Source organism: Trachurus japonicus, chromosome 5 (assembly GCF_045865225.1).
Source record: "Trachurus japonicus isolate A0001 chromosome 5, Traja_1.0".
Lineage (NCBI taxonomy): Eukaryota > Metazoa > Chordata > Actinopteri > Carangiformes > Carangidae > Trachurus > Trachurus japonicus.
Window position 1 is genome coordinate 5,572,483 of NC_140911.1, and position 26,944 is coordinate 5,599,426.

General features: G+C 40.9%; 2 protein-coding genes across 3 annotated transcripts in view; both read left to right on the forward strand.

Moving 5' to 3' along the window:
- Nucleotides 1-5,115: 5,115 nt before the first annotated feature.
- Nucleotides 5,116-6,261, forward strand: LOC146986891 (neurogenic differentiation factor 1-like). 2 transcript variants are annotated; one of them, XM_085777985.1, is made up of 2 exons: nucleotides 5,116-5,337; nucleotides 5,377-6,261. In XM_085777985.1, exons 1-2 carry the CDS (start codon nucleotides 5,116-5,118, stop codon nucleotides 6,259-6,261), a joined length of 1,107 nt encoding a protein of 368 aa, XP_085634111.1. The 2 variants fall into 2 exon arrangements, with proteins under 2 accessions (XP_085634111.1, XP_085634110.1); XM_085777984.1 differs by having other exon boundaries at nucleotides 5,116-6,261.
- Nucleotides 6,262-20,982: 14,721 nt separating this feature from the next.
- LOC146986892 (zinc finger protein 385A-like) overlaps nucleotides 20,983-26,944 on the forward strand; it is a 47,565-nt gene continuing 41,603 nt past the window's right edge. Inside the window, exon 1 of the mRNA XM_085775745.1 lies at nucleotides 20,983-21,452. Coding sequence (XP_085631871.1) covers nucleotides 21,437-21,452 — 16 coding nt within the window. The 5' untranslated portion in view covers nucleotides 20,983-21,436. The remainder of the gene's footprint in view (nucleotides 21,453-26,944) is intronic.

A 26,944-nucleotide genomic window follows, 5' to 3' on the forward strand; every position in this document is an offset into this window, starting at 1 on the left:
GTGTAGTCTTATCTGTCATCAACAAGAGATTACGGGTTATGGGTTAGCGCGTTACGTTTGTGTGGCGGTGCCGCAGAGACGAGAGCTGGGCCACCGGATCTATCTATCTATCTATCTATCTTATAATTCTATCATTCTATCTATCTATCATAAACTTTATATCTATGTTTAGGTCTGAAGTTGTTATAAAGATCTAATGCAGTGAAAGTGTAAAAAAAAGTTTATATATTACATCTTAATTACACTTTTATGAGAGGGATCGTTACAGTTTTTCTCCATTGGTTTGGCTCATTTCTCAAAACAGAAATTACTACACTAAACTAAATTCCTTTCTCATATACTGTAGTCAGTTTCCTATCTATCTATCTATCTATCTATCTATCTATCTATCTATCTATCTATCTATGGCTGATTCAAATGTTTTGATTTTGGGTGAATAAGTGACTTTTTTTTCTTCAAAGTGAGGAAATAAAACATTTTATATAAAAAACTAAATGTTTCACTATTCAACATCAACGTCTCTCTCTCTCGTTCACTGTATCCAGCTCTCTTCCTATAAACATTAAACTAGATTAAATAACATTTTTCACCATAAAAAAAAGGAATGTTAAACTTTCTAAAAATGTACTGATGAATAAAAACTTTTATGGTTCGTGGTGTTTTATGATTCAAAAGCTCTGCACCTTCATCCCTCAGGAGGAACACTGCAAAAACTCAAAATCTTTCCAAGAATATTTGTCTTATTTCTTGTCAAAATGTCTAAACTCTTTTAGCTTAAAATAAGAATCATCACCTAAAAATTAACTTTCACTTGAAATAAGTAGAAAAATCTGCCAGTGAAAGCAAGTTTTTGTGCTTGTAATAAGAAAGAAAAACTTGATCCACTATCAGATTTTTCTACTTATTCAAGTGAAAATAGGCTTGAAAGATGTAAAAAGTGTCTAAAAACAAGCTACTTTTGAGTCTTACATGAGACTTATTTTGACTAGAAATGAGAAATATTCTTGGTAAGATTTTGAATTTTTGCAGTGAGGAGGAGGAGGTTGTGTCAGTGCCATGAGTCTTCATCACTGATGTAACCACACACACACACACACACACACACACACACACACACACACACACACACACACACACACACACACACACACACACACACACACACACACCCCTCGTGTGACCAAACAAACCCCGTCTGGTCGGAGCTTCCTCCTCCTGGGTGCGCTGAACTTGTTCATCATCAGCAGCTTATCTCTGCGGATGGATGGATGGATGGATGGATGGATGGATGGATGGATGGATGGATGGATGGATGGATGGATGGCTGCTGCTGCTGCTGCTGGAAGAGGAAGAGGGGCCGGAGTGAAACACCTGCTCACACGCGCAACTTCAAGCTGTCACATGCGGTTAGTGTCATCAGCCGCCTGAGCGCGTCTCCCTGCGCTGCGCTCCTCCGATGCAACTGAACGGCGCCGCACATCCAGACCCTCCACAGAGAGAGGCTACACACACACACGCACACACACACACACACACACACACACACACACACACACACACACACACACACACACACACACACACACACACACACACAGAGGCGACGAGCCACGGGCCGGCCACGCGCGAGCTCATGCGCGACAGCAGGAGTTGGATGAAGCGCGTGGAGGAGGAGGAGGAGGAGGAGGAGGAGGAGCTTCGCCGCGGAGGTTAAAACCCGGAGCCCCCGCAGAGTGACCTGCACTCGGACTGACTGACCGACTGACACCGAACTTCAGCACCGGTTCATGGGCAGAGACACCGGACTGTGATCCGAGGAGGAACCGAGAGAAACCGAGAGACACCGAATCATCAAGACACTTCAGCTCCGGTAAAGTTCACTCTGATTAATAATAATAATGTGTTTTATTCAGTTTCTCACACACTGAGTTTAGATCCATCACATCAGTTTGAAGCTTCTGGGTCTGAGAGTGAACAGGCAGTGGATGTAGCTATTCTTACTTTATTATCATTACTATTATTCTTATTCTTATTATCTAATGAGAATAACTCACTTATTTTGTCATCTATCGGTCCTCTGTTTTTATGGACTTTTTAGCACGATCTGATATCACCAAGTAAACAACAGCGCAGGACTAACCCTCACCCTCACCCAAAACCTAACCCTAACCCTAACCGGTTGGTTATAACAGCGCTCCTGGGCTGTTAATTACTTGGTGATATCAGATCATGCGACTTTTTATGTCAATGTTGTATTGTTTGAGGACTACGGATGAAATTTAGCAGTAGTGCTAAATCCGGTGTATTTGCAGTGAGTACTCAGTGTCCATTAATATGCACTGTCCCGTCTAAATAAACAAACAAATAGCCTAAAGAAATAAATACATCTTAAAACGCTCCAGTCAGACATTTAGCAAACAGCAGCTCGAACACGCACGCACGCAATTAATTTGTGCTGAGACATTACTGTAATACTTGTGGCTTTTTTGAGAGAGAGAGCGAGAGAGAGAAAAAAAAGTCTATTTCAATTCAATCTGAGTCTGAATCTGTCTGTCACTGATCTGGGGGATGTCGATCTTTCATTTAATCCCGCGCCACTCGTCGCTTCATCCGCGGAGAAAATCCTGCGATGCCCCAGATTGGAGTCTCCTGTCAGGGGCCCGCGCGGGGCTTTACCAGTTCACAGGTTGACCGGGATTAACCGGAAACAGGGGGGGTGGAGGGCTGGTGGTAAAGTAGATATATGAAATAAAATTTAAAAATAAAAAAATAAATAAAAATATATATATATATATATATAAAAGAAACAACAACAACAATTCCATCATGTGTCATAAAGGTGTTAAAGTCTCTGTGACGCTGTGACGTTTCGACCAATCAGAGAGAGGCTGAGGAGGAACTGTCCGGTGCTGAAACACTGAATTTGAACTTCTAGTCTTTTTAAAATAATAATTGTTACTATTGATAATGACAGCTCAGGTTAAATGGACTCTACCCCCACACTTACAGTAATTAGTATTTCAAGTAACTTTTCAAACCTTTCTTTCCACCACCAGGATAAACTAATGGATTAATCTTTTATGTTGACCCACAGCCTGTTAAAAGTTAATACATCTTAAATAATTTACTTTAAAAATAAGATAAAATACAGGAATCTATTGTCCATCTTTAAAAACAAAAACCTTAACCTAAGTGTAATTAAGACAAACTTCTGCAGCTTGCTGAACATGAAGCTTCCAGAGAGAGTTAAAGATGAGAAACATGGTTTATTCTTCTCAGACACCTGGACATCACCAATACTTTATATGAATGTAGGCTTAAACCATAGATATGTGATATTTTACCATATAAATGCGTCGTCACACTGGATCAGAGATAAATAACTGAGTTGAACTGAGCAGCAGAGTCTAACACAAAGGCTGTGAGGTGAGAAAATAAATATCAGTAAATTTTCATTAAGAGTCAAATCTGCATCATATCTGAATGTGAAAGTGAATTAAAGCTGCGAGCAGCGTTGAACAGGCGCCCGTGTTCCCACCTCAGGAAGAGTTCGTTCAACTGTGGAAATCACAAAATCGGCGCAAAAATTAAAAATTCTAATCAAAATGTTCAACTTTTTCGTGCGTCTTGTTCTATGAACCTACTGTATCAAATTTCATGTGTCTAGGTGAAACTCATATGAGTGGCTCAACTTAGGGGGCGCTATTGAGTCAATTTGTCCCGCCCACGTTGAACGACTTTAAAAGTACGTACATTTTTCGCAATTCCTGACGTGTGTGTGCAAAGTTGCTGTTGTGAGTTTTTTGGAGCCTGAGAAAGGCTCCAAAAACGCAAATCATTGGGGGGAAAAAAATAATAATAAACAAAGCGATTACAACAAGATCCTCGTCATCGCTCGAGCCCCAAATATACAGTATATATTTTTAAATTTTAAATTTTATTTTATTAGTTTATTTAGCAATGACAGTCCACATCAATAAATATTGCCGCAGAAGGAAGGTGGAAGGAGGTACATAATATGCAAACAATAAAATGAGATAAACATGTTAATAAAATATAGACAAGGACAATATACAGGAGACAACAAACATTATTAAACACTAAACAGTCATGCAGAGCTAAAGCAGACATAAAAAGCTTGCACAGCATATAAGATACATAAAACAGACCGACTCAATAAAAGGAGAACCACAGTAAGACATACATGCAGGTACACGTGTAAGTTAAAGGTCCAGTGTGTAATATTTGTCGAGGTCTATTGGCAAAATCTGAATCTACTACCCATGAATATATTTGTATTTGTGTATAATCGCTATAAAATAAAATTAGTTCGGTTTTCGTAGCCTTATAATTATTATTTTATACAAACATATAGCAAGGGTCTTGCTTTAGAGAGTGCCGCCATCTTGCGCCGCCATGTTTGTATGGCAGCCTGAACGGAAAATCCAGCCAATCAGAGAGCACGTTTCAAGAGTTTCGCGTTCATAAATAAACCAACAAAGAAGGCGGAAGGAAAGAAGTAGGAGGAGGAAACAGCAGACACATGATAAAATGGTTTAGATCTCATCAGGTGAATGGACACTCATTCATATCAACAGTCAGACTCAGTGGTTCAGTGTCTTGCTCAGGGAAACTTCAACTATTTGGGATATTAGGAAAATCCTCAAACCTTAAAGGGATACTTCATCCAAAATCGATAATACACCAATCATCTACTCACCGTCATGCCAAGGAGGAAGGGTTTGGAGAACTTTCAGAGTCATCAAAACTCTTTAGGAGTTCCAGGGGGGGTCCGGCTAGCAACGGATTTTCATATAATGGCGTCGGTGGATAGAGTTCACTTTTGAATGGTCCAAAACACACACTATGAAACATCCAAATACCTCCATACTGCTCGTCTGTACTGACCCAAGTGTCCTGAAGCCGCAACGTGAAAAAGTTGTTCAGAAAACATTAATGTGATCTGTTTTTAGCCTTGTTGTAGCAGCAGCTCCCAGTGGCTGCGTGAGATTTGATGCGAGATGTTCGTTCGTCGTTGTAAACCATTGGATGTTTGATGTAAAATGTAAAATGTAAAATTACTCACTGTGTCTCTGTCTCCGTCTCCACAGTATCATGATGATTAAACCGTACGTGAGACAGACGGAGGGGGAGGAGGAGGAGGAGGGGTGGATGGACGAGGACATGAGCTCGCCCGACGGAGACGCCTCGGCCTCGTCACGTCATCGCCACTACAGAGCGGGCGGAGCCAACCAGCAGCCGAGGGAGATGGGGAGCGAGGACATGGAGGAGGACGAGGAAGAGGAGGAGGAGGACGACGAAGGAGAAGAGGAAGAAGTAGGAGGAGGAGGAGGAGGAGGAGGACAGGAGGCGGAGAACAAGTCCAAACGACGTGGACCTAAGAAAAAGCGCATGACCAAAGCGCGGCAGGAGCGTTTCCGTGCGCGGCGCGTCAAGGCCAATGCCCGGGAGCGGTCGCGGATGCACGGGCTGAACGACGCGCTGGAGAACCTGCGCAGCATCATGCCGTGTCACTCCAAGACGCAGAAACTGTCCAAGATCGAGACGCTGCGGCTCGCGCGCAACTACATCTGCGCCCTGTCGGAGGCGCTCGAGGGCGGCGTCTCCACGGAGAGCCGCGCGTTCATGGAGACGCTGTGCGAAGGCCTGTCGCAGCCGACCTCGAACCTGGTCGCCGGCTGCCTGCAGCTCGGCCCCGCCCCTCCCGCAGCCGCCACCTGCGCTAGCGCCGGCGGGATGCGGCCTGAGGACAGACACGGCGTTCGCGGTCATCATCCTCATCCTCATCCTCATCCTCATCATCCTCATCATCCTAGCTACTCCTCGCCGGGTCTGCCCAGTCCGCCGTACGGGACCTTTGACTCCGCCCACCTGCTGCACCTTCGCGCCATGAAGGGCGGTTGCTACGAGAACCACTCGCCGCACGCCGAGTACAGCGCCGCTGGCGGTGTGGGGACCCCCCCTTACGACGGCCCCCCGACCCCCCCGCTGAGCATCATCAGCAGCAGCAACAACAACAACAACAACAACATGGCGCCCAAACAGGAGCCGTCGCCGTCGCCGCACTACCCGCCGCCGCCGCCGCACCACCACTACTCCCCCTCTGCCACCGCCGCCGCCGCCGCCGACCACGGCCTGTTTCAGACTCAGAGCTCCGGCTACGACGTTCACCTAGAGGGACCCTACGACTCCTACCACCTGCCCCCCCCCAGACACATCGCCTCCGTCTACAGGGACTAGAGACTGAGACTGTAGCGCTGCAGGACGACGTTCACGACAAGAAAACACTTGACTCAACGTTTTTACCAAATATGAAATCTTTGCTTCGGCCATTTTTAACCAGACGTCCCTATGGAAGTTCATTTGTGACACTGAATGGGAAAAAATTAAGATCTAATAACTCAAAATAATGAGATACTTTCTCAAATAATGAGATACTGAGTCAAAACTTTCTCAAAATGAGATATTTCCTCAAAATAATAAGATACGATCTCAAAATGAGATACTTAATAATTAGATATTAAGTCAGAAATTATGAGATACTAAGTCAAAAAAAGGAGATACTATCTCAAAATAATGAGAGACTAAGTCAAAACAATGAGAAAGTATCTCATTATTTTGACTTAGGCTACTGTAGTATCTCACTATTTTGAGTTAGTAAGTCAAAATAGTGAGATACTTAAGTCAAAACTGTCTCAAAATGATATACTTTCTCAAAAATAATGAGATACAATCTCAAAATGAGATACTAAGTCGAAAAAAGGAGATACTATCTCAAAATAATGAGTTATTTTAACTTATTTTCTCATTATTTTGAGTAATAAGATCTTATTTTTTTCATCAAGTGGCAGAAATGGGCTTCCATACATCCTGATGTTTTGTTTTGTAATACAGTATAAGCACTTCTTATTTAGCTTTGGCAACATCAGATGTTCTACATAAATTAAAGTATTTTTTATTTATTCTCTAATTTAATACAGTATATATGGGCTTTTATCTGATGTGTGCAGGTGTCTGGTTTTCTCCCTTCTGTATATATTTATATACACACACAGTAAATCTGTGGTCCAGGTTTCTTCTTTCTTTGTTTCTTAGACGGGTAGTTTTGTCTCTTTTACTGTTTTGTTTTTTTTATTTTGTGTCAAAGTTTTTCTTCTTTGTTGGGTTTTATTTTTAATGTTTTGCACCGGAGCGACAGGACGGAGGAGGTTGACAACAACAAAAAACCCCGGCATTCTCAGGTTAACATGTGAAAATGAAAAATCTAATTTCCAACAGGTTTTTACATTGATACCATGTGATTTTTCTCTTGTTCTTGTTTTGTTTTGTTTTGTTTTATTTGTTGATATTAAAATAAAAAATGAAATCTATAGATTCTCTCTCTGTATTTCTGGATGGATGGATGGATATCCTGTTTGTGTCTCATCTCTTCGGCCCCAGACCTCGGTGCTTTAGCTGCACTAATCCTCTGGCCGTCTTTTAATGAAGGGGGTTGGGGGTGGGGGGGGGTGCGAGGCAGATTGTCAGATAAAGATTTACGATGAACATGGCCGCTGGCTACAAAGACTTTTCTTCTCCACTGACACCGGGACGGTTGGTTTTAATCCTAGTCTGATGCGAACGCGCTCCAAACACAACTTCACATTTATCATAAACACACGTCTGTATGTTTCATGGTTGGAGGAGGATAGGTGTAGTTTTTTAGTGGGAAACACAGGAGTGAATCTAATGATTTAATATAGACGGTGTCAGTTTCTTCTATTGGTACAGTGCAGTTTATACTTTGCACAGATTTTTTTTTTCTATTTTGATTGTCTTTTCTCCAAAATGCATAAAGTTACAGATGACACAGTCCCTTTACATTTTAGACAATATAATTTGTTTGTATTTTCATCTTTTACATTTTCAAAATGATAGAAAAGGAAAAGGTTTGTCCACTCTGCATAGTTAGTAGCTAGTAGCCCCCCCACCTTTGTAAACTATCCCAGTGTGTAAATAGTAAATATCTTGTCTGATACCTTGGTCAAAGTTCTCTGAGAGCTCAAGTCTCCTGGGTTTCTCATTCTTTTGCTGCTGCTGCTTTGTTTCCCTTTTTCACTCTGAAACTGTAGAAAACTAAAATAATACACTGATATTGATGAAAATATTGAAAAAGAGTGTTTCATGTTTAACTTTATGTCTTTTGGAGATCATTTCATCTTCCACTTGATGAACTGTTCACATTAAAGGGATAGTTCAACATTTTGGCAATTTGTCATAGTCATAGCAGTAGGTTCGTTACCTTTAATTGTTGGTGCAAGCTATTTTTAGAACGGCGGAGCAGAGCCGCAAGCTGCTCAGAGCTACGCTACGGAGGCTCATGGGATTTCTTGGTTTCCCTCATCAAACTCATCAAATACACAATCCAACAACTCCACAACGCTCTGGTGGACAAGTTGTGACTTGCACATTCACCATGCTATGAGATAATAACACAACGTTACCAGACAGAGTTGTTTTAGAGGTAAATTCATGCAAAACCGCTGATGCACGTTGCCTTCAGGGACAGTTTTTCATCAAGCAGTCTCTGCATTTCCCTCTAAAACAACTCTGTCTGGTAACGTTGTGTTATTATCTCATAGCGTGGTGAATGTGCAGGTCACAACTTGTCCACCAGAGCGTTGTGGAGTTGTTGGATTGTGTATTTGATGAGTTTGATGAGGGAAACCAAGAAATCCCATGAGCCTCGGTAGCGTAGCTCTGAGCAGCTCGCGGCTCTGCTCCGCCGTTCTAAAAATAGCTTGCACCGACAATTAAAGGTAACAATGGCAATGGGCCAATATACCAAAATGTTGAACTATCCCTTTAAGGAGGAGTCACTTCTTCTTCTTCCTCTTCTTCTTCTTCTTCTTCTGCTCCATGGTCAGTGTGAGGAGTCGGACCACCCACCGAGAGGTCAGCGTGAGGGGGGTCATAGGGTCACCGTGGGTCACGACTCACTGGTGGGAATTGGTCTGAGAGAGCCGTTGGTCGTGGTCGCCCTGTTGCACCGTCATCATCATCATCATCATCATCATCATCATCAGTCCCCCCCTCTCCCCCCACCCCCTTCCTGTAAAGGAGCGAGCGTTTGGCTCAGCGTGAGGAGAGACGACGTATTATAGACGAAACGCTCATAATCCTGATAAACACGCTGATGAACAGCCCACGCTTGACCTGCACTGGGAGAAATATACAGCTTTGTTTTCATGTGGATTAGTATAAGCCGCAGTGTGTGTGTGTGTGTGTGTGTGTGTGTGTGTGTGTGTGTGTTTGTTTCTCTGTGTGTTTCTGTGTGTGTGTGTTTGTTTCTCTGTGTGTTTCTGTGTGTGTGTTGCTCTTGCTAACTGAGGAAAAATACAAGCTAACTTTAAAGCAGCAGGAAGAAAAACAAAAACCGTACACAAACACACACAGAGCCGTCCACAGACTCTTCATTTACCCACATGATGGATGATGGACTGATCGTTTTAGGGTAAAGAAGAAAAAGAAAGAGGTTTGTCTTTTGAAAGAGAGACTTTTACACCCAAGACAAAGAGGAGGCAGCGTTCGTCCTTACCCCCTTTTTGACCTTTGACCCCTCTCTGAGGACGGATCTGACGCCCAGCAGCAGCAGCAGCAGAGTTCCTCCTCCTACGTCTCTCCTGAGCTTCTGCTTCTCTTGGTCTGGACACGTCTGTGAACGAAATACACAACATTTATAAAGTCTGATAATATATTTCTTTATAGTTTAAAGATGAGGTAACCCTTTAATTTACAGGCCGCTAATTACGTCAAGAAATAACAATTATAATATAGACATATAGCCAAGAAATAATGATTGATTGCGTAGAAATAGCCCAAAAATAACAATTGTCAATTGCAAGGACTTGATGGAGAAAAGTTCTGTCCTTTCCCAAAAATTCAAAGCATAAAAAGCACGTGTAATTTTTTGCCTTTATGAGAAACATGACATTACTATGAAATTGACCGTTATTCCTTGGCTCTTCTTGACATTATTATGTAATTAATTGTTATTTCTTGACATTATTATGCAATTAATTGTCATTTCTTGACATTATCACGTAATTAACGGCCTGAAAATTAAAGGGTTACCAAAGAGGATTTTAAAGGAGAATTATTATTTACATGTCTGTAAGTGATTGTATTTAATTGCTGGTGTAACTGTGTGTATAACATTTAAACAATTCAATATGAGGAATAACATAAGAACATGATAGATCAATATTCCTTATTAATTCCTGGTTACTTGTGTTTAATAGATGTTTTTAAGGGAAATTCACATTTTTCCAATAGTTAACCAAAGATGACATAACTCTTATTGTTGCAGTGAAATCTGACTTTATATAACAATACGACATACAAAGTGTGTGTGTAGTGGTTTTAATGCATGGACAGTGTGTGTGTGTGTGTGTGTGTGTGTGTGTGTGTGTGTGTGTGTGTGTGTGTGTGTGTGTGTGTGTGTGTGTGTGTGTGTGTTATTTGGGATAAAACAGTATTAAGCAGCTGATCAGAGCTCAGTGTCTGAATGGGTGCATTAACTCACTAATCCTGAGGGGGGAGAGGGGCAGTTCTTCTTCTTTATCTGCCCCCTCCCTCCCTCCCTCCCCGGCGTGGACACACAGCAGCAGGAAGCTGTTGTGCACAAACACAACACAACACAACACAACACAACACAACACAACACAACACAACACAACACAACACAACCTGAGAAGTGTGTGTGTGTGTGAACGCTCACTCCCACACGATTAAAAATATTTCTTCTAATATGAAATAAACAACAAAAACAAACTCACCCTCTTTCCTTCGTGACGCAGAGGAAACTGGTCTGTGGATGAACGGCGCCACCTGGTGGTGAGAGTTGGAGCTGCTGTTGTAGTTGAGCTTCTGTCCACTGGGTGTCACCGTCTGACGACCTGCAGCAGAAACACAGTGGAGCCACCTGCTCCGTTATTGATCCAAGTTATAATCAATAATCACTGACACAGTTTGGTGAGTTGAAGGAGAAAATTGAAAAATACAGATTCATCAGAAATAAACCAAGGCACCGACAGAGGACCTCCTTCTTCTCCTCCTTATCCTCCCTATGTTCCTCCTTCTCCCTCCTCCTTTCTTTTCTTCTTCTCCTCTTCCTCCTCCTCCTTTCTTTTTCTTCTCCTCCTCCTCCTTCTTTTACTCCTTCTTCTCCTTCATCTTCTTCTCCTCTTTCTCCTCCTTTCTTTTTCCTCTCCTCCTTCTCTTGCTCCTCCTCCTTCTTCTTCTCCTTTCTCCTCTTCCTTTCTTTTTCCTCTCCTCTTCCTCCTCCTTCTCTTACTCCTCCTCCGTCTTCTCCTTCATCTCCCTACTCCTTTCTTTTTCCTCTCCTCCTCCTCCTTCTCTTGCTCCTCCTCTTTTTCCTCCTCCTTTCTTATTCTTCTCCTCCTCCTTCTCCCACTCCACCACCTCCTTGTTCTTCTCCTCCTCTTTCTCTTCCTCCTCCTCCTTCTTCTCCTATCCTCCTACCTTCCTATCCTTCTCCTCCTTCTTCTCCTCCATATGTTCTGCTCCTTCTCCTCTTTCTCCTTCTTCTCCCCTCCACCTCCTTCTACCTATCCTCCTACCTTCTCTCCCTCCTTCTTCTTCTTCTCCTCCTCCTCCTACCTTCCCTTTCCTTTTCCTCCTCCTTGTTCTCCTCCTCCACCTCCTCCTTCTTCTGTTTATGTCCAGTTACCTACAAAACTACTGAAAACTACTTTTTTTTTCTCGTACTCTTTTTTATTATTTTTTCCTTGCTTTTAATTGTATGTTAAATGTTTGCAATTTCTACTATTCTGGGTTATTTAAATTTTTTTTAATTGTATGTTTTTATGCTGTTCTATTCTGTTATTTTTCCGTTTCCAGTTCTTACTGTTAAATACACTGAGTTAAGTCTTGGTATGAAATTCACTTTATACTGTAAATAAAGATGTCTTGCCTTACCTTCTCCTTCTCTTCCTTCTCCTCCTCCCTCTTCTCCTTCATCTTCTTCATCTCCTCCTCTTTCTCCACCTACTTCTTCTCCTCCTCCTCTTTCTTCTCCTCCTCCTTTGGTTGTAGGTTGAGCTTTTGTCCACTAGGTGTCACCGCCTGACAACCTGTAGTAGAAACACGGTGGCGTCACGTGTTTCTTCACTGACCTGAGATTCAACACATCGACATGTTTTACTGTAGAAAACTCACACAGTTTTAATATTTTACATCAGATTAGTTGGTGATGTTACATAAATAAATGTCCAGACGTGTAGTTGTTGTTGTTGTGTTTGTCCAGGTTTATGTGTTCATTTATCAACAATAAGATCCCTGTTTGCTATTACTCTTTTGTAGGAATAATACATAGTAAAACATACGAGTTTCAACGAAGCCAGTGAGAAATCAATCCATGGAGCGGTGGGTAACGTTATTTATCATCTACCCTACAGTGTTACCATGTGTATATTTGTGTAGTCTTATCTGTCATAAACAAGAGATTATAGGTCACGGGGCGTGTTTGTGTGGCGGTGAGCCTCCACTCTCCCTGTAACAACAAACGTAATTTATTTAACCATCACAATTACTCTGATGTAGCAAAGAAAATGTAGCAGAGTTACAGGAGAATTCTGGTCATTTTTGACCCCTAACCTATGGGGGCAATTCTTTCAACCACAACAAACACTCAAAAAACAATCAAATATCTCTGGTACATGACTGGAATCCTTAGAGACACCACTGAACTCATAAACTGTACAGTATAAACAGTATAAACTTTGTGTTTTTGCATGTAATCACTGGAAAGACATTACTATCCGATTGCAGAGCGCCTTCTCCCGGCCACATAAATAAACACTTTTTCCTTGTTGTGATGATTTCTTTACAAGAATAAACGGTGGAGCAGTGCAGTGGTAATGTCCAAAATATCTCTGACAGTTTCTTTCTGTAGAGAAATCATCACAACAAGGAAAAAGTGTTAGTTTCTGTGGAGGGGAGAGCAGGCGGTCTGTGATCAGATAGTAATGTCTTTCCAGGACGTTCCAGAGTTCGGCTATCTGAGGTGAGTGGCTACATGCAAAAACACAAAGTTTATACTGTTTATAGTTCAGTGGTGTGTCATAAGGATTCGAGTCATGTATCATAGATATTTGATTGTTTTTTGAGTGTTTGTTGTGGTTGAAAGAACTGTGCCCTTAGGTTAGCGTGTTGATGTTAGCATTAGCGTTGTGGCTATACCTAGCGCTGGGTAGCCATGGTGTAACTCCGGTTTGCCTGCATCAATTTTAGTCGCGTTTTTTGCTCCCCCCAACACTGGGTGACCATCAGGACAACGATTTAGGGGTCAAAAATGACCGGAATTCTCCTTTAAGGTAAAAATCTTGCATAGTTTCTCTTTGCAAACACATAAAACCGATACAGGAAAGACAAAAACTAAGAAACAAACAACAAAACTAAACAAAAAGGAACCTGTCTGTGCAGCAGAGTGAGTGAGTGAGTGAGTGAGTGAGTGAGAATCGAATTAACCTATTTACATGTAAACTGGTTGATGGAGTGTGTTTTGGATGTGAATAATCAGGCTAATGAAGGTACCTGGGGACTCTCTCTCTGCACGCCGCCGTCCTCTCCACGCACGCAGCAGCAGATCCTATCAAACTCTGCAATTATTTACCATGAAAGGACACGAAAAAGGATTAATCAAGGAAATCGGACTGATTAAATCTTCAAAGGCGGAGGGAGGGAAGAGGGGGAGGGAGGGAGAGAGGGAGGAAGGGGGGAGGTGGTCACAGCTTTTATCCTTGAGGTGGAAAAAAATGAAGAAGAAAAACAGAGAGCGCTCTCCAGGACGAAATCTTAAAAAAAGAAAAGCTCTGATTTCAGTTTAATGATAAATTCCACTTTGATTTTTAACTGAAGCTTCTTTCATAGTTAATGAGGTGAATGATGATGAGTTTGATGATGATGATGATGATGATGAATGTGACGGAGGTGAGAGTTTGTGGAAAAATGTCAAATCAATGACACAGTTTTGTTAAACAGTGATTAATGGAGTTAGAATTAATAATCAATGTCGACACAGTTTGGTGAGTTGAAGGAGAAAATTGAAAAATACAGATTCATCAGGAAAAATGAAGCCACAGCCGATTAGAAATAAACCAAGGCAGCGACAGAGGACCGCCTCCTTCTTCTCCTTATCCTCCCTATGTTCCTCCTCCTTCTTCCTTCTTCCTCCTCTGTATCCTTCTTCTTTTTCTTCCTCCTCTTCTCCTCCCTATGATCCTCCTTCTCTTTATTCCTCCTTCTCCCTATCCTTCTACCTTCATATCCTCCTCCTCTGTATGTTCCTCCTCCTCTTTCTTCTCCTCCTCCTCCATATGTTCCTTCTCCTTTCTTTTTTCTCCTCCTCCTCCTTGTTCTTCTCCCTATCCTCCTACCTTCCTTTTTCTCCTCCTCTGTACAGTATGTTCCTCCTTCTCCCCCTCCTCCTCTTTCCTCTTCTTCTCCTCCGTATGTTCCTCCTCCTCTTTCTTTTTCTTCTCTTCCTCCTCCTCCTCCTCCTCCTTCTTCTCCTACCTTCCTTTCCTTCTCCTCCTCCTTGTTCTCCTCCTTCTCCTCCACCTCCTTCTTCTGTTTATGTCCAGTTACCTACAAAACTACTGAATGCTATAATAATAATAATAATAATAATAATAATAATAATAATAATAATAATAATAATGATAATAATAATAATAATACAGTTTTTCTCGATTGCTAAGACACATTTCTCGAACGCTTCTCTCATTTTCTCTAAACTGTGAACACAAACCCCAATTTTCAAGCTACATTCACAAAACCTCAGACTCTTCTTGCAAAACCAAACTTTCACCTCAAAACAGTTCAATCTGTGCCCAAAACTGAACTATGTTGTCAAATCGTGCCCCGAGTCAATCAAAATTAAAAACACTACTGAGCAGCCACTAAACACAACATAGAAAAATAGAAAACACAACGCTCAGCACATGAAGCTGTAGAAATAATGTTTATCGTTCACCTCCTTCCCTCTCCACATCCATTTCATCCCCTTTTCCTTCCTTCTTCTTTTTTCTTCCCAGTTCATCCCTCCCTCCCTCCCTCCCTCATCCTTTCTTACTTCACCCTGTCGTCTCTCATATTCTCCTCTTGCAAAACGAAAAACCTGTGCATTTAGCACTTGTACATAGTAAAAAAAAAAAGAAGTACAAAAACCAGAAATCTTGTGCATTTACACGTAGCACTTGTACAGTACAAAGACAAACAGAAATCTTGTGCATTTAGCACTTGTATACAGTAAGCCTACGTAAAAAATAAAGTACAAAAATATAGAAATGAGAAGTGCATAACTCAGCCACAGCATCATTTCTCTGTACTGGGTCAGGCCACAGGACTTCATCCTGAACTGGCTTACAGTATGTGTGCCCTCACATCATTGGACACAAGTGTTATCAATTTTGTTGTTGTGTTCAACCGGTGAAACTTGTGCTTTACTTGTGTTTGACTTTTGCCACCTGTGCTCAGCATTATGCAACACAGGTGCATCACAATGAAAATGTGTTGGTAAGATGTGTCTAAACAGGTGAAAAGTGCTGACGGTTTTGCCAAAAGAGAGACTGATTCAGTCAGTGGGTTCAGGCAACTGAGAATTTGGTTCAGACAACAGGGTTTAGTGTTTTAGCAATTGAGAAAAACTGTAATAATAATAATCTTTATTATGGACTCGAAAAATGGTCCACTCTCATACACATACACACTTAACATACAAGACAAAACAAAGCAAACAAACAAATAAATTAAAATACAGTCATTTGTCACTGTTAGTTTATAGTAAAAGAAACGGTGCAAACTATTGTGCCAGTGCTTACGAAGCCTGGATGTGAACCAATACCCCATCATGGGGCAGGTTAAGGCCTTAATAATGCAGTTATCAGATAAGTCCAAACAACACATGAAATTGAACATCAGCTTGCGTAACAATGCCGGACATGTTGGTATATTAGAAAATACAAATAACTGGCTGGCACTGTGCCACCTAGGAACACGTAACAACAACCTCATGGCGTCATTATAAGCCACTTTTAGCCTCATACTTTTCACTCTGTAAGAAGACCAGAGAAGAAGACTATACTATTAATTAATAATAACATGCAAACAGCCTGAGTTGAAACATTTAATTTAATAACTTACATTTCTAATATATATATTATTTATCCTGTAATAACCGGTGATGAAGTTTCTCTGCAGGTTCACTGAGTTAATTTTAAAACCTTTTTTTAGATGTTTGTAATCTAACACCTGTTTCACCATCTCACCGTCCTCGACAGAGGAATGATGAATGAAGCCACAGCAGGAAATATGACTTACAGTTATTAATCATTATTAAATGACACCGTTTCAGTGCTGCCATCTGCATATACCTATAAATTATAGTGGTATTATAATTAATCATTAAACATTACCAGGGCCCGGATAGATAGAAGAGAAAAGCGTCTCATTAAATGAAAGAATAGAATAACCATTAAAGAAGGAATTTATTACTTTTTCTCAGGTACGCAAAGTATTTTATAAACAAAAAAGTCCTATAAAATTAAATATATTATGTTTTTAATTTCTTAAGGACTTTATATAGAGCAAAGCATTTTCTATTATTTGTAAATAATGTGTGTTATTTCTGGTTTTACTTTTTATTCAAACACCTCAGTAAATAAACTTAATTCACTACGACTTTTAGGATCAAAACTAAAATGTGTTTTTAATTAAAATGAGCATTAACAGAGCTGTTGTGATATTTTGTTGTTTTGTTCTTATATTGAACTTTTTTGGGGGGGTTTATATTCTTTACTCTTGCAGCAGACAGGGTGGTGACACACCGGTCGCCCTGAACGTGACTTCCGGCCGTTGACCTTGTGTGACCTCCAGGGTGAGAAGTGTCCTGTTACCTATACTGTTATGTAGCTACAATAATACAGACCATAAACTGTCAGAATAAGAGTTTGGAGGGGAAGGGGGGGGGACGCCAGGTTGAACCGAGCCGTGGAAGATAAAAAGAAGAAAAAAGTGTAGACGTGAAGCGAAGCCGTTAAAGTTTCAGTCTGAACGACATCAACATAAACTCTGACGAGCCGCGTAAAGATCAGAGAGGAGGCGGCGGAGGGGAAGCGACGGCAAGTATTCCTGTAAAAGTTTTATTAGATAGAGGAGAGAGAGGCTGAGTGTGTGTGTGCATGTGTGTGTGTGTGCATTTGCATGTGTGTGTGTGTGTGTGTGTGTGTGTGTAACTGTATCCCTCTGGTGAAATGTGCTTACTGCTCCAGTTCGCCGTCCTTCCCCACTGTCCCTTAACCTAACCCCTGAGTGGCCTGTTGCCAGAAGGTTTGTGTGTGTGTGTGTGTGTGTGTGTGTGTGTGTGTGTGTGTGTGTGTGTGTGTGTGTGTGTGTGTGTGTGTGGGTGTGTGTGTGTGTCCATGCTAACATGACACAGAGGGCGTCTGCCTCACATTAAAACGGGGATCACAGTTTACATCCTCGGCGGGATCCTGCCAACGTTGACGTTTCACTGTTCCCATTAAACACTTTTTAAACGACCTGTCTCATTCACAGACGCAGAGTTTCCCCACTCGACCGGGTGTCAGTGAACGCCTCACGCAGCACACTGGCAGTGTTTATTTACTCTCTACCTATCTACCTATCTATCTATCTATCTATCTATCTATCTATCTATCTATCTATCTATCTATCTATCTATCTATCTATCTATCTATCTATCTATCTATCCATCCTCTCTATACTGTAGGTGAGGCGGATCAGAATTAGACTGGCATTTCGTTGACACTGCTCCCTGCGTCAGTCTCACCTCTCCTCCTGCTCCGACTCCGGCTCCTAATCCGCTCCCGTAGCTCCACCAAACCACGGCCGCAAGCACATTTATGACATCCGATCTGAATTTACACCTTAACGGGCAGCGGGGCAGAGAGGAATCGATGTTCAGAGCTCACAGACGCTCCCCACAGGATCAACCTTTATGCATTTATGTGACTGTGTGGTTCAACTCACTGTGTCTCTCTCTCCAGGCAGCGAGAAGTGAAACGATCCACAGGAGCGGAGCAGGTTGATGTTTGATGAGATGAGAGAGGAAGCTGCAGGATGGACGACGTCCATCCTCACACATCTGCATCTCCTTCTGCAGACTGAAGAAGAACAGAGTCAGGATTAGTCGTAGCATTTATTTATTTTTTAACTTTATTGCCTTTAATGCACATTAACAGGCAATTAACGTCATAAAAGAAAAGAAAAAATCATCTTGAGATTGGGTCCCATCTGTCACGCAGAGATAGTTCTGTATAAAGTTAGAGCACATATACCTAATCTAGTTCTGTAATTCCAAAAAAGGGATATTTAAAACAATAACTAAAAACAATAAATGAATAAAAAATAAGTCAAATGATAATAATAACAGTAGTTATGTAAATAAAATTTCAATTTTGAGGTATAAGAGTCTTAGGCGAGATAGTCAATAACTGGGGTCCATGTACCTTCTCATAAAAATAGGCACTCTTAGCTGTAACAGTTATATATTCCATCATGCAGACATTACATGTAATATAAAACATTGTTGTGCAGTAAACAAGTGATAAAAACAGGTAATAAAAAATAACAGAGAGTCCATGAGGAGGTCAATTGCCATTTTTGTTCCAGTTCTATTCTATTTTCGGGCAGTTCTGAAAATATGTAGCATTTGTTGCTGGGATTGTTTTTTGGAGACAAAAGTTGTTAACAGTGTGTAGGGGTCTTTTATGTATCTTTATTGACATAACAGTTGTAGAGACACCGGAAATGGGAGGAAAGAGAGCGGGGGAATGACACGCAGCAAAGGGCCACCAGTTGGAATCAAACTGGGGCCGCTGCAGTGAGGACTATGAGCCACTGAGCTTTCCGACACCCCTTAGTCGCAGCATTTTAACTCACACTGGACCAGATCATTACACAGCTCTCACACTGAAGTGCAAAGATCCATTTGAATTGAACTGAATACAACTTTATTAATCATGGAGGGCAATTCAGTTTAAAATAAATACACACCATTAAGCATTAATAAATACTGAATTCTTCATTTATAACGCATGGATACTCATTAGTATGTAGTTTATAAATACAGTTAAAAATGTTTTGATAAGCACTAACTGTATTTATAAACGACATACTAATGAGTATTCATGCATTATAAATGAAGAATTCAATATTTATTAATGCTTAACTAATGCTTAATAGTGTGTACTTATTATAAAGTGTTATCCAATTTAGTTTTGCAGTTACCAATATTACGTACATATTCATCCGTTCACACATTCATTAGTTAGTTAAAAGTCAAGTTAAAAGTCAAGCCTCAGAACAGAAACAGCATACATGATCATATCATACTAAAAGAAAAAACAATAAATAGTATTTGATCACCTGATTAGTGCACAAAAGTTCAAAATGAAACTCAATTAGTTAACTATTAACTAATAAAGATTATCTATATAGAACCTTTCTTAGTTAATGTGCTTGTAGAGATAAATATAATTTAAGTTATATATATACTGTATATAAAGAAAGAAAAAACAGAGACTGATAAAAAAAAGTAAAATAAAAGTACAATCCTGTGACCCCTATGGTGTTTAAAACCAAAAATGAATAGAATAAAAGTCTCAAAAAATAAAACACATTATGCACCGCTGGTCACCTAAGGGGTTAAAAATCCCTTTTGAGAGTAAGCACTCCTTAATAATAATATTATTTATCAATTTAAAGGCCAGTGAGAAAACAGACGGATGTCTGAGTGTCAGTCGTCGACTTAACATTCACAACGTGCCGTTAAAACGTTGGTGCTGTGAAGCTGTTGCTATTGAACGGTGAACAGCTGCCACCTGTCGCTCATATCGGCATCATATAGCATTATTAACTTCTTCATGGCTGAAGCAGCTACAGCTCATATACGTGTCACTCACTGCAGTGTGTTTACATGAGCTCCTCAACAACATCAGGCCCAGTGTTAAAAAAAAGATCATTATAGAGAATAGCACTGATTTATTATTATTGTCTGTTATACTGAACTTGTTATTAAGAAACAACTATTTATTGTGTCATACACAGTAATAACGTTCTGCAAACTACAATTAACTGAACTGAAATTTTATTTATTGAGTTTTATTTATTGAGTATACTAATTAATACAGAAAGAACATGGCCCTTCTGTTTATGATCAACTGAGTTGTTTGCATTTCCAAACAGTCTAAATTGACACATTCGGTTCAATAACTTATAAATGATCAATAGAAAATTGATTATTTCTCCTGTAATAACTGGTGATAACTGGTTTCTCTGCAGAGTTAATTTAAAAAAACCTTTTTTTAGATGTTTGTAATCCAACACCTGTTTCACCATCACACACCGTGCATCAGTTCAGCCAATAATGACGGCTCCGCTCTCTATTTTAGTAAAATGATAAATGTCTGTGACGGATTTTGTGGTTTCTCTCTTTTGATTTGATCCGGTTCTGAACTCTTCTGAACCGAACCGAACCGAACCGAACCGAACCGAACCGATCCACCGCAGACGAAGAGAAACCGTCCATCTGTTTTTATCTGACAATCAAATTTCCCTTTGCCTCAGCACATCAATATTTTCTTTCTCTCCTCCACGTCTCTCAAGTTTCAACAACTTATCGCCTCTGCTCTTCCTCCTCCTCCTCAACACACACACACACACACACACACACCGTCCAATCCTCTGATCTCCCGCCCCTCCCTCCCTCTCTCTCTCTCTCTCCCTCCCCCTCTCCCTGTATCTCCCTCGTTCCCTCCACAGTTGTCCTCACATATTAGGTTCCCCTCGTCCTAAGAAGCAGAATTAGCCTCTGGAATCTCGTGCACTTGTTTCCTTTACTCCCAGGAACGAGGCAGCGACTGCGACTGCGACTGTGGTGGCGGCATGAAGGGAAAACAGAGAGAAGACTCGGAGAAACACAGGACACAGGAATTACTGTAAAAGGAATCTGAAGATAAAGAGAAAGAGGGAGAGAGACAGAGGAAGATGAAGAAGCTGAAGATCCAGACGCTGCTGTTTGGTGCAGCTCCACTGTGAACATGCTGCTGCTGCTGCTGCTGCTGCGTCTCTCTCCACTGCTCTGAGGTCTGCACTTACTTACTTTATTCATCTCCAACACAGTGAACGTGTGTGAGCGTCGCTACTTTTTTTTTTTTTTTTGATTTACGGACCACCACCACCACCAGCACCTCGGGGCAGCGGCTGCCCTTTAATGCCGGCTGACACGCTGACCTCTGGAGTCTCCACTGGACCGAGGAGGAGGAGGAGGAGTAGTAGAAGGAGGATCTGGAAGAAATAGAGGCGAGCAACGATGATGTGGAGCTCAGGTAAGATTCATAATAATAATAATATTAATAATAAGTGACTGTAACTGTAACAGAGCAGTGAAAGAAAAAAAAAAAAACAACCTCCTCCCCAAACCACTGTGAGCATTCCTCCTTTGATCAGCCCTAAAATGAAGTGAGGAGCTGGATAAGCCAGGATCCCCTCATTACTGCAATATTTGGAGCAGAAATAAAGAGGCAGTGACGCGTCGTGCTCGAAGCTTTGAAGGCTTTTTCTCTTTGATGAAAGTTAAGTAAAGCTATATCAGCTCTCAGTCAGTCAGAGACGAGATCGCTGGCTCTCTCGGCTCAGAGCGACCTGCTCTCTGCCCTTTGCCCTTTAACACACATCAGTGGTACCATGAGGCAAAGGAGGAAGTTCAATGACGGCTCAAAATAAAGACGCAAAAGTGCAAAGAGTGTGTGAACGTCCACGATGATCAGAGACTTTGAAGGCAGCTGTGATTTTAACTCTGAAGGTTTTTCCTTCTGCAGTACTGTTGTAGTACCAGACCATAAAGGTCTTGGTTTTGGTCGAGCTGGATTCTGGATTTGTTCTCATGACCACAGCTGCAGTGACAAATGCCTCTGTCACTCCCTCACTCTGGTTTATGTGATGTAATTCAATAACTTAAAGATAATTAAAATTGTTCTAAAGTATCTGCTTGTGTGAAAAACTTGGTGTCAACAGTGTCGAGGAGACTTCAGCAGGTTCTGTGTTGTGTTCTTCTGTCCAATCCAATCTTTGTTTACATTAATATGGTTTAGATTTTATATTAAATCATCTTTTCTTTATATCGTAGCTGAGGAGGAATAATGTAAATATCAAGACACATGATTATTATGGGTACTGGTACTGAATACAGTAATGGTCTTGCATTGGTTTGGTCTCAGACTTGACTCTGTCTCGGGTTAGGTGGTCTTGACTAACACTGTTCTGCAGAACAACAAACTGGACACAATCAGTTTCTTTACATACTCTGGTAATTACGTGCATGTGCAATTAAAGGAGACATATTCTGCCCCCTTTCCATAAATTAAAGTAGTTCCCAGGTGTCTTAAAGACACGTCTGTGACATGCTTTGGTCAAAATACCCCAAGGATCAAACATCACAGCTCTTTTCATCCTCTCTAAACAGCCCTGTTCAGAACGGCTGGTTTCAGTGCCTGTCCCTTTAAATGCAAATGAGCCACTGCTTGCCCCGCCCCCTTCTACCGGTCCCAGGTAGGGGCGGGATTATGCAAATTTGAATCCTAGTTACATCACTGGAAGACAACTGAGGGAACAGCTCGTAAAACCACGTGGATTTCAACCTAGGGAGTCTGCACAATACAGATTTCTTTGTCAATTATCACATTTTGGGGGGCGGAGGGCAAGACAAACACCTAAATATATGTTAAAGAGCCTTCAAAAAGTGATATTTCCGTAACATGTCTCCTTTAAAGCAGCTCCACAGATAAATGAAACAGGAGAAGAACTTAGACATTAACACTGTGAACTGCAAAAAACAACGTGGAACTGATGTTCTGACAAAACAAGATGATTCAAAGTCTCTGAATTTGTTCATTCTCATAACTTTTCAATGTTATTATCGTAATATGCAGGTCACATGATTTTAACCTCTGTCTGTGGTGTGGTCAGAGTCAGCAATAGGATTCTAAATAAATAAATAAATCTACAAACTTTCTTAGTTAATTTCAACATGGCTTAAAGTGCAGGTTTGAATTATCATTATTATTATGTACTAAAAAATGTACATAAACATAAATAATGGAGTGGAGTAGCAGCCGCTGAGTGTTGTTGGTTTATAGCTGGAACTTTATGTCACTAATAAAATATTTTACAAATATTCAGGAACATAAAATTAATGTGTCAAGAGTTTTAACGGCGTATTAAACCCGAACCAGTCGAGCTGATTCCTCAGCAAACCACATCGTTATGATCTTTATGTGCAAGTGCAGCTCAGCTACATTCTGCAGAGACGTGTTTAGACCAGTGTATGTGTGTGTGTGTGTGTGTGTGTGTGTGTGTGTGTGTGTGTGTGTGCGTGTGTCCAGTGCGAGCCACTCATTCCCAGCAACACCCACTTTAACCTCTGAGGTGCAGTGAAGAGCTGCTTCTCTGCGTGTGTGATTCGACATCAAACTGATTTACAACCAAACACAACAGCTGCTTCTCAGTCGAACACAGACTCTCTCTACGGTGGCCCAGAGGGCTCAAAACACTACAACAACAAAAAAAAAAACATGCCAAGACACAAACATGCCGCAAAAACTTCCCCAACACAACAGGAAGTGTTTCTGGGGGACACAATAATTCTGGTTTCAGAATCAATGTTAGAAGAATGGAAGAGGATCTTTCTTGGTTTGATGTAAAAAATAGACTTTTATATTCATTAATGTTTGTTTGTTTTTATCAGATCTGTCATAACAACAAAAAGTCAATTTATGGTTTATGAAAGTTATCTTTCAGCAACAACACACATTAACCCTAACCCCATTTGTCAAGACATGCAGCTGGAGGTTGTTGTATGTTACGTAAGCACAAAACTACGTCAGTTAAACACACAGTGATATATAGATGCAATGGAAAAATTAAATTTAATACCAAACTTTATCAAACAACTAAATAACATAAATGCTTTTTAAAAGCACTAAATTAATATTACGTAATTTAAAAGGAACTTTATTAACTAATATTCCATGATACATGAGAGGTAGTTATGGGTTATCTATAAGATGATATACTCAATCGGAGCTGTCTTGTCTTGTCAGTGTTTTGTCAGAGTGATCGTGTCAGTTATTTTACTTTTAAAACCTGTAGCTATTGTCAATGTCTGTGTTGTTAAGTTGTCTAGTGTGAATGTTATTCTTTATTGTCACTATATAATTTGTTAGAGCCCAGGAAGAATAGCAGATGCTATGCAGAAGAATAGGGATCTAAAAGAGACATTGTGTAACTTCTCCTGTTATCTATTCACGAAAATCGATTATTTGGTTCAAAAGTCTGTTTTTCATTAATCAACAAACTGAAGTGTTCCTTTCAGCTCTGAATGAGCCGTTCATATCATTCATATCTCCATGGAGCGGGTAAGCTCGGTGCTGCTGCCATGTGGTGTCGCCATGTTTTTACGTTCAGTGGCAGCGTGACGGTAGGAAACCACGGAAACTCAGCGGAGACACCGGAGCTGTCGGCTCAGGCCGAGGTGGCGTCTGTGAAAAGTCACCGTGGTAACGCAGTGAGGAGGAATGGAGCGTTACACTGATGCTGCATTCACCTGCAGTCGGACAGACGGCCGTCGGTAACAAACCAGATGTCATTTTAGTCACAGAAGTCGAGAGAAAGCCGGTAAAACGTGGGTCAGGTAAACAATACCACATCGCCATGACAACATATTGTCACATGTATTGTTTTGCCTCGTGCTGACGGACCACTTGTTTGGTTTATTAGAACATGATTCACATGTCCTACAGATCATATGGACAGTTAGCTTAGCCCTGTGTCCGTCACTTTATTGTGTCCTCCAGACACACTTCCTGTTGTGTTGTGAGTTTCTGCAGCTCAAACTGATGAAGCTGTTGAGGTTTTCAAATGCTGCAGTAAATTGAGCCTTCAGGGCCACCGTACCATATCACCGATAATAAAATTAGCTTCAGTCGCGCATGTTTCATTGCGTAACGCGTTCCTAAAATTTGTGCAGCGAGTTAGAGCGAGAGAGGGATGTTGAGCTCTTCTTCGTCTGTGTCTGTTTTGTCTGATTTAACAGTGTAATCGCCTGCACAGATTTTTTTTCACATCAGATTAAACTCTTCTTCTTCATCAGACGTCGGCGGCCTCCTCAGGACTCTCCGCTAACGATCACAGCTAAAATTAGACTTTAACAAGCCTGTCGACACAGTTATGGCCTCCTGGGGCGGCACCAGAGAATGATAGGATGGTGGAGGTCATATGCATAGAATCACACACACGCACATGCATACACACAAACACACACAGGCTGCACCGTACACTACCCATATTAACTTTCCTAAACCTCGATCTGCACTTTAATGATTAATTCTCAACATGTTTTAAGAACATTTAAAACTGTGTTGACAATATAATATAATAAAGATGTTCTGGTGATTCTGCAAAACACAGTATCACTGTTACACACCAGTAAACCAACTACACAAAGACAATACACTGTAAAAAACGATTTACTAGAATAAACACAGGATTTTAGGAGAAAACTGATCAATACTGGTGAAATTATCTGTTCATGCTTTTATGCAGTATCTCCATTTTATTCCTTTGAATTATTTATACATTATACATATATTTATCTATTTTATTTTATTTCATTTACCTATTTTATCTTATTTTTCATACCACTCTCTAGTGTTTTTCTCTATTGTAAATTGCAAATTATTGAGTCTAAGACAGTGTTTCCTCAGTGTTTTAATTTTTGGGTGTGTTAATGCATATGCGAATGTGTGCGTGTACAGTATGTCTACGGACGGTATGTGTATAAAGCACTTTGAGCTGCTTTTCTGTATGAAAAGTGCTCTGAAAATAAAGTCTGACTGATCGATTGATGAATTGAAATAAGTAGAAAACACTGACACCACCAGGAATCGAACACAAAACCTTCTCAGGGACAGTGCTAACCACTGTACCACTGTGCCCTCTGCATGTTTTATGAATTGTTCTGAATTTTCAGTTTTCTCACATTCTCAATTTTAGCACAAGAAAGTACATTTTAAGTGTAAATAACTTAAAGGACAATTCCAGGCGAATTCAACTCCGGGGTGTATTTTCATATCATTTTAGGTTTAAAAGAATGAATCTGAAGATTTTCAGTTTAATCGCTCCTGTTTTGCGGTAGTTGCGTCTGTCCGCGCATCGCCACGGCAGCAATGAATGGGAGTGGATGTAAGTTCCGCTGTTTAGGCTGTTTCCAGCCCTCAAAGCTGCAATTTTTTTCCACAGACAGCGTCAGATGGCTACCCAAACATGCACCGAGAAGTTTATTTACTTCAAGCAAGCCGACATGTTTGTAAAACTAGATCTAATTCAAAGTCTCCCGGAGTCTCGTGCGGGCCCGAAGTTGCAGTGCTGGTGTGTTCAGGCGCAGTCGGAGCTACCGCTTGTGTCATAAACACAGGAATATCAACTCTTTACTTGCTTGAAGTGTACATTTTTTTCCCACAGACAGCGTCAGGTGGCTACTCAAACATGCGGCGAGAAGTTTTTTTTACTTGAAGCAAGTAAAGAGTTGATATTCCTGTGTTTATGACACAAACGGGAGCTCCCACTGTGCCTGAATACACCAGCACTGCAACTGGGTCTAGCGGGAGACTTTGAATTAGATCTAGTTTTACAAACATGTCGGCTTGCTTGAAGTAAATAAACTTCTCGGTGCATGTTTGAGTAGCCATCTGACGCTGTCTGTGGAAAAAAATTGCGGCTTTGAGGGCTGTAAACAGCCTAAACAGTGGAACTTACATCCACT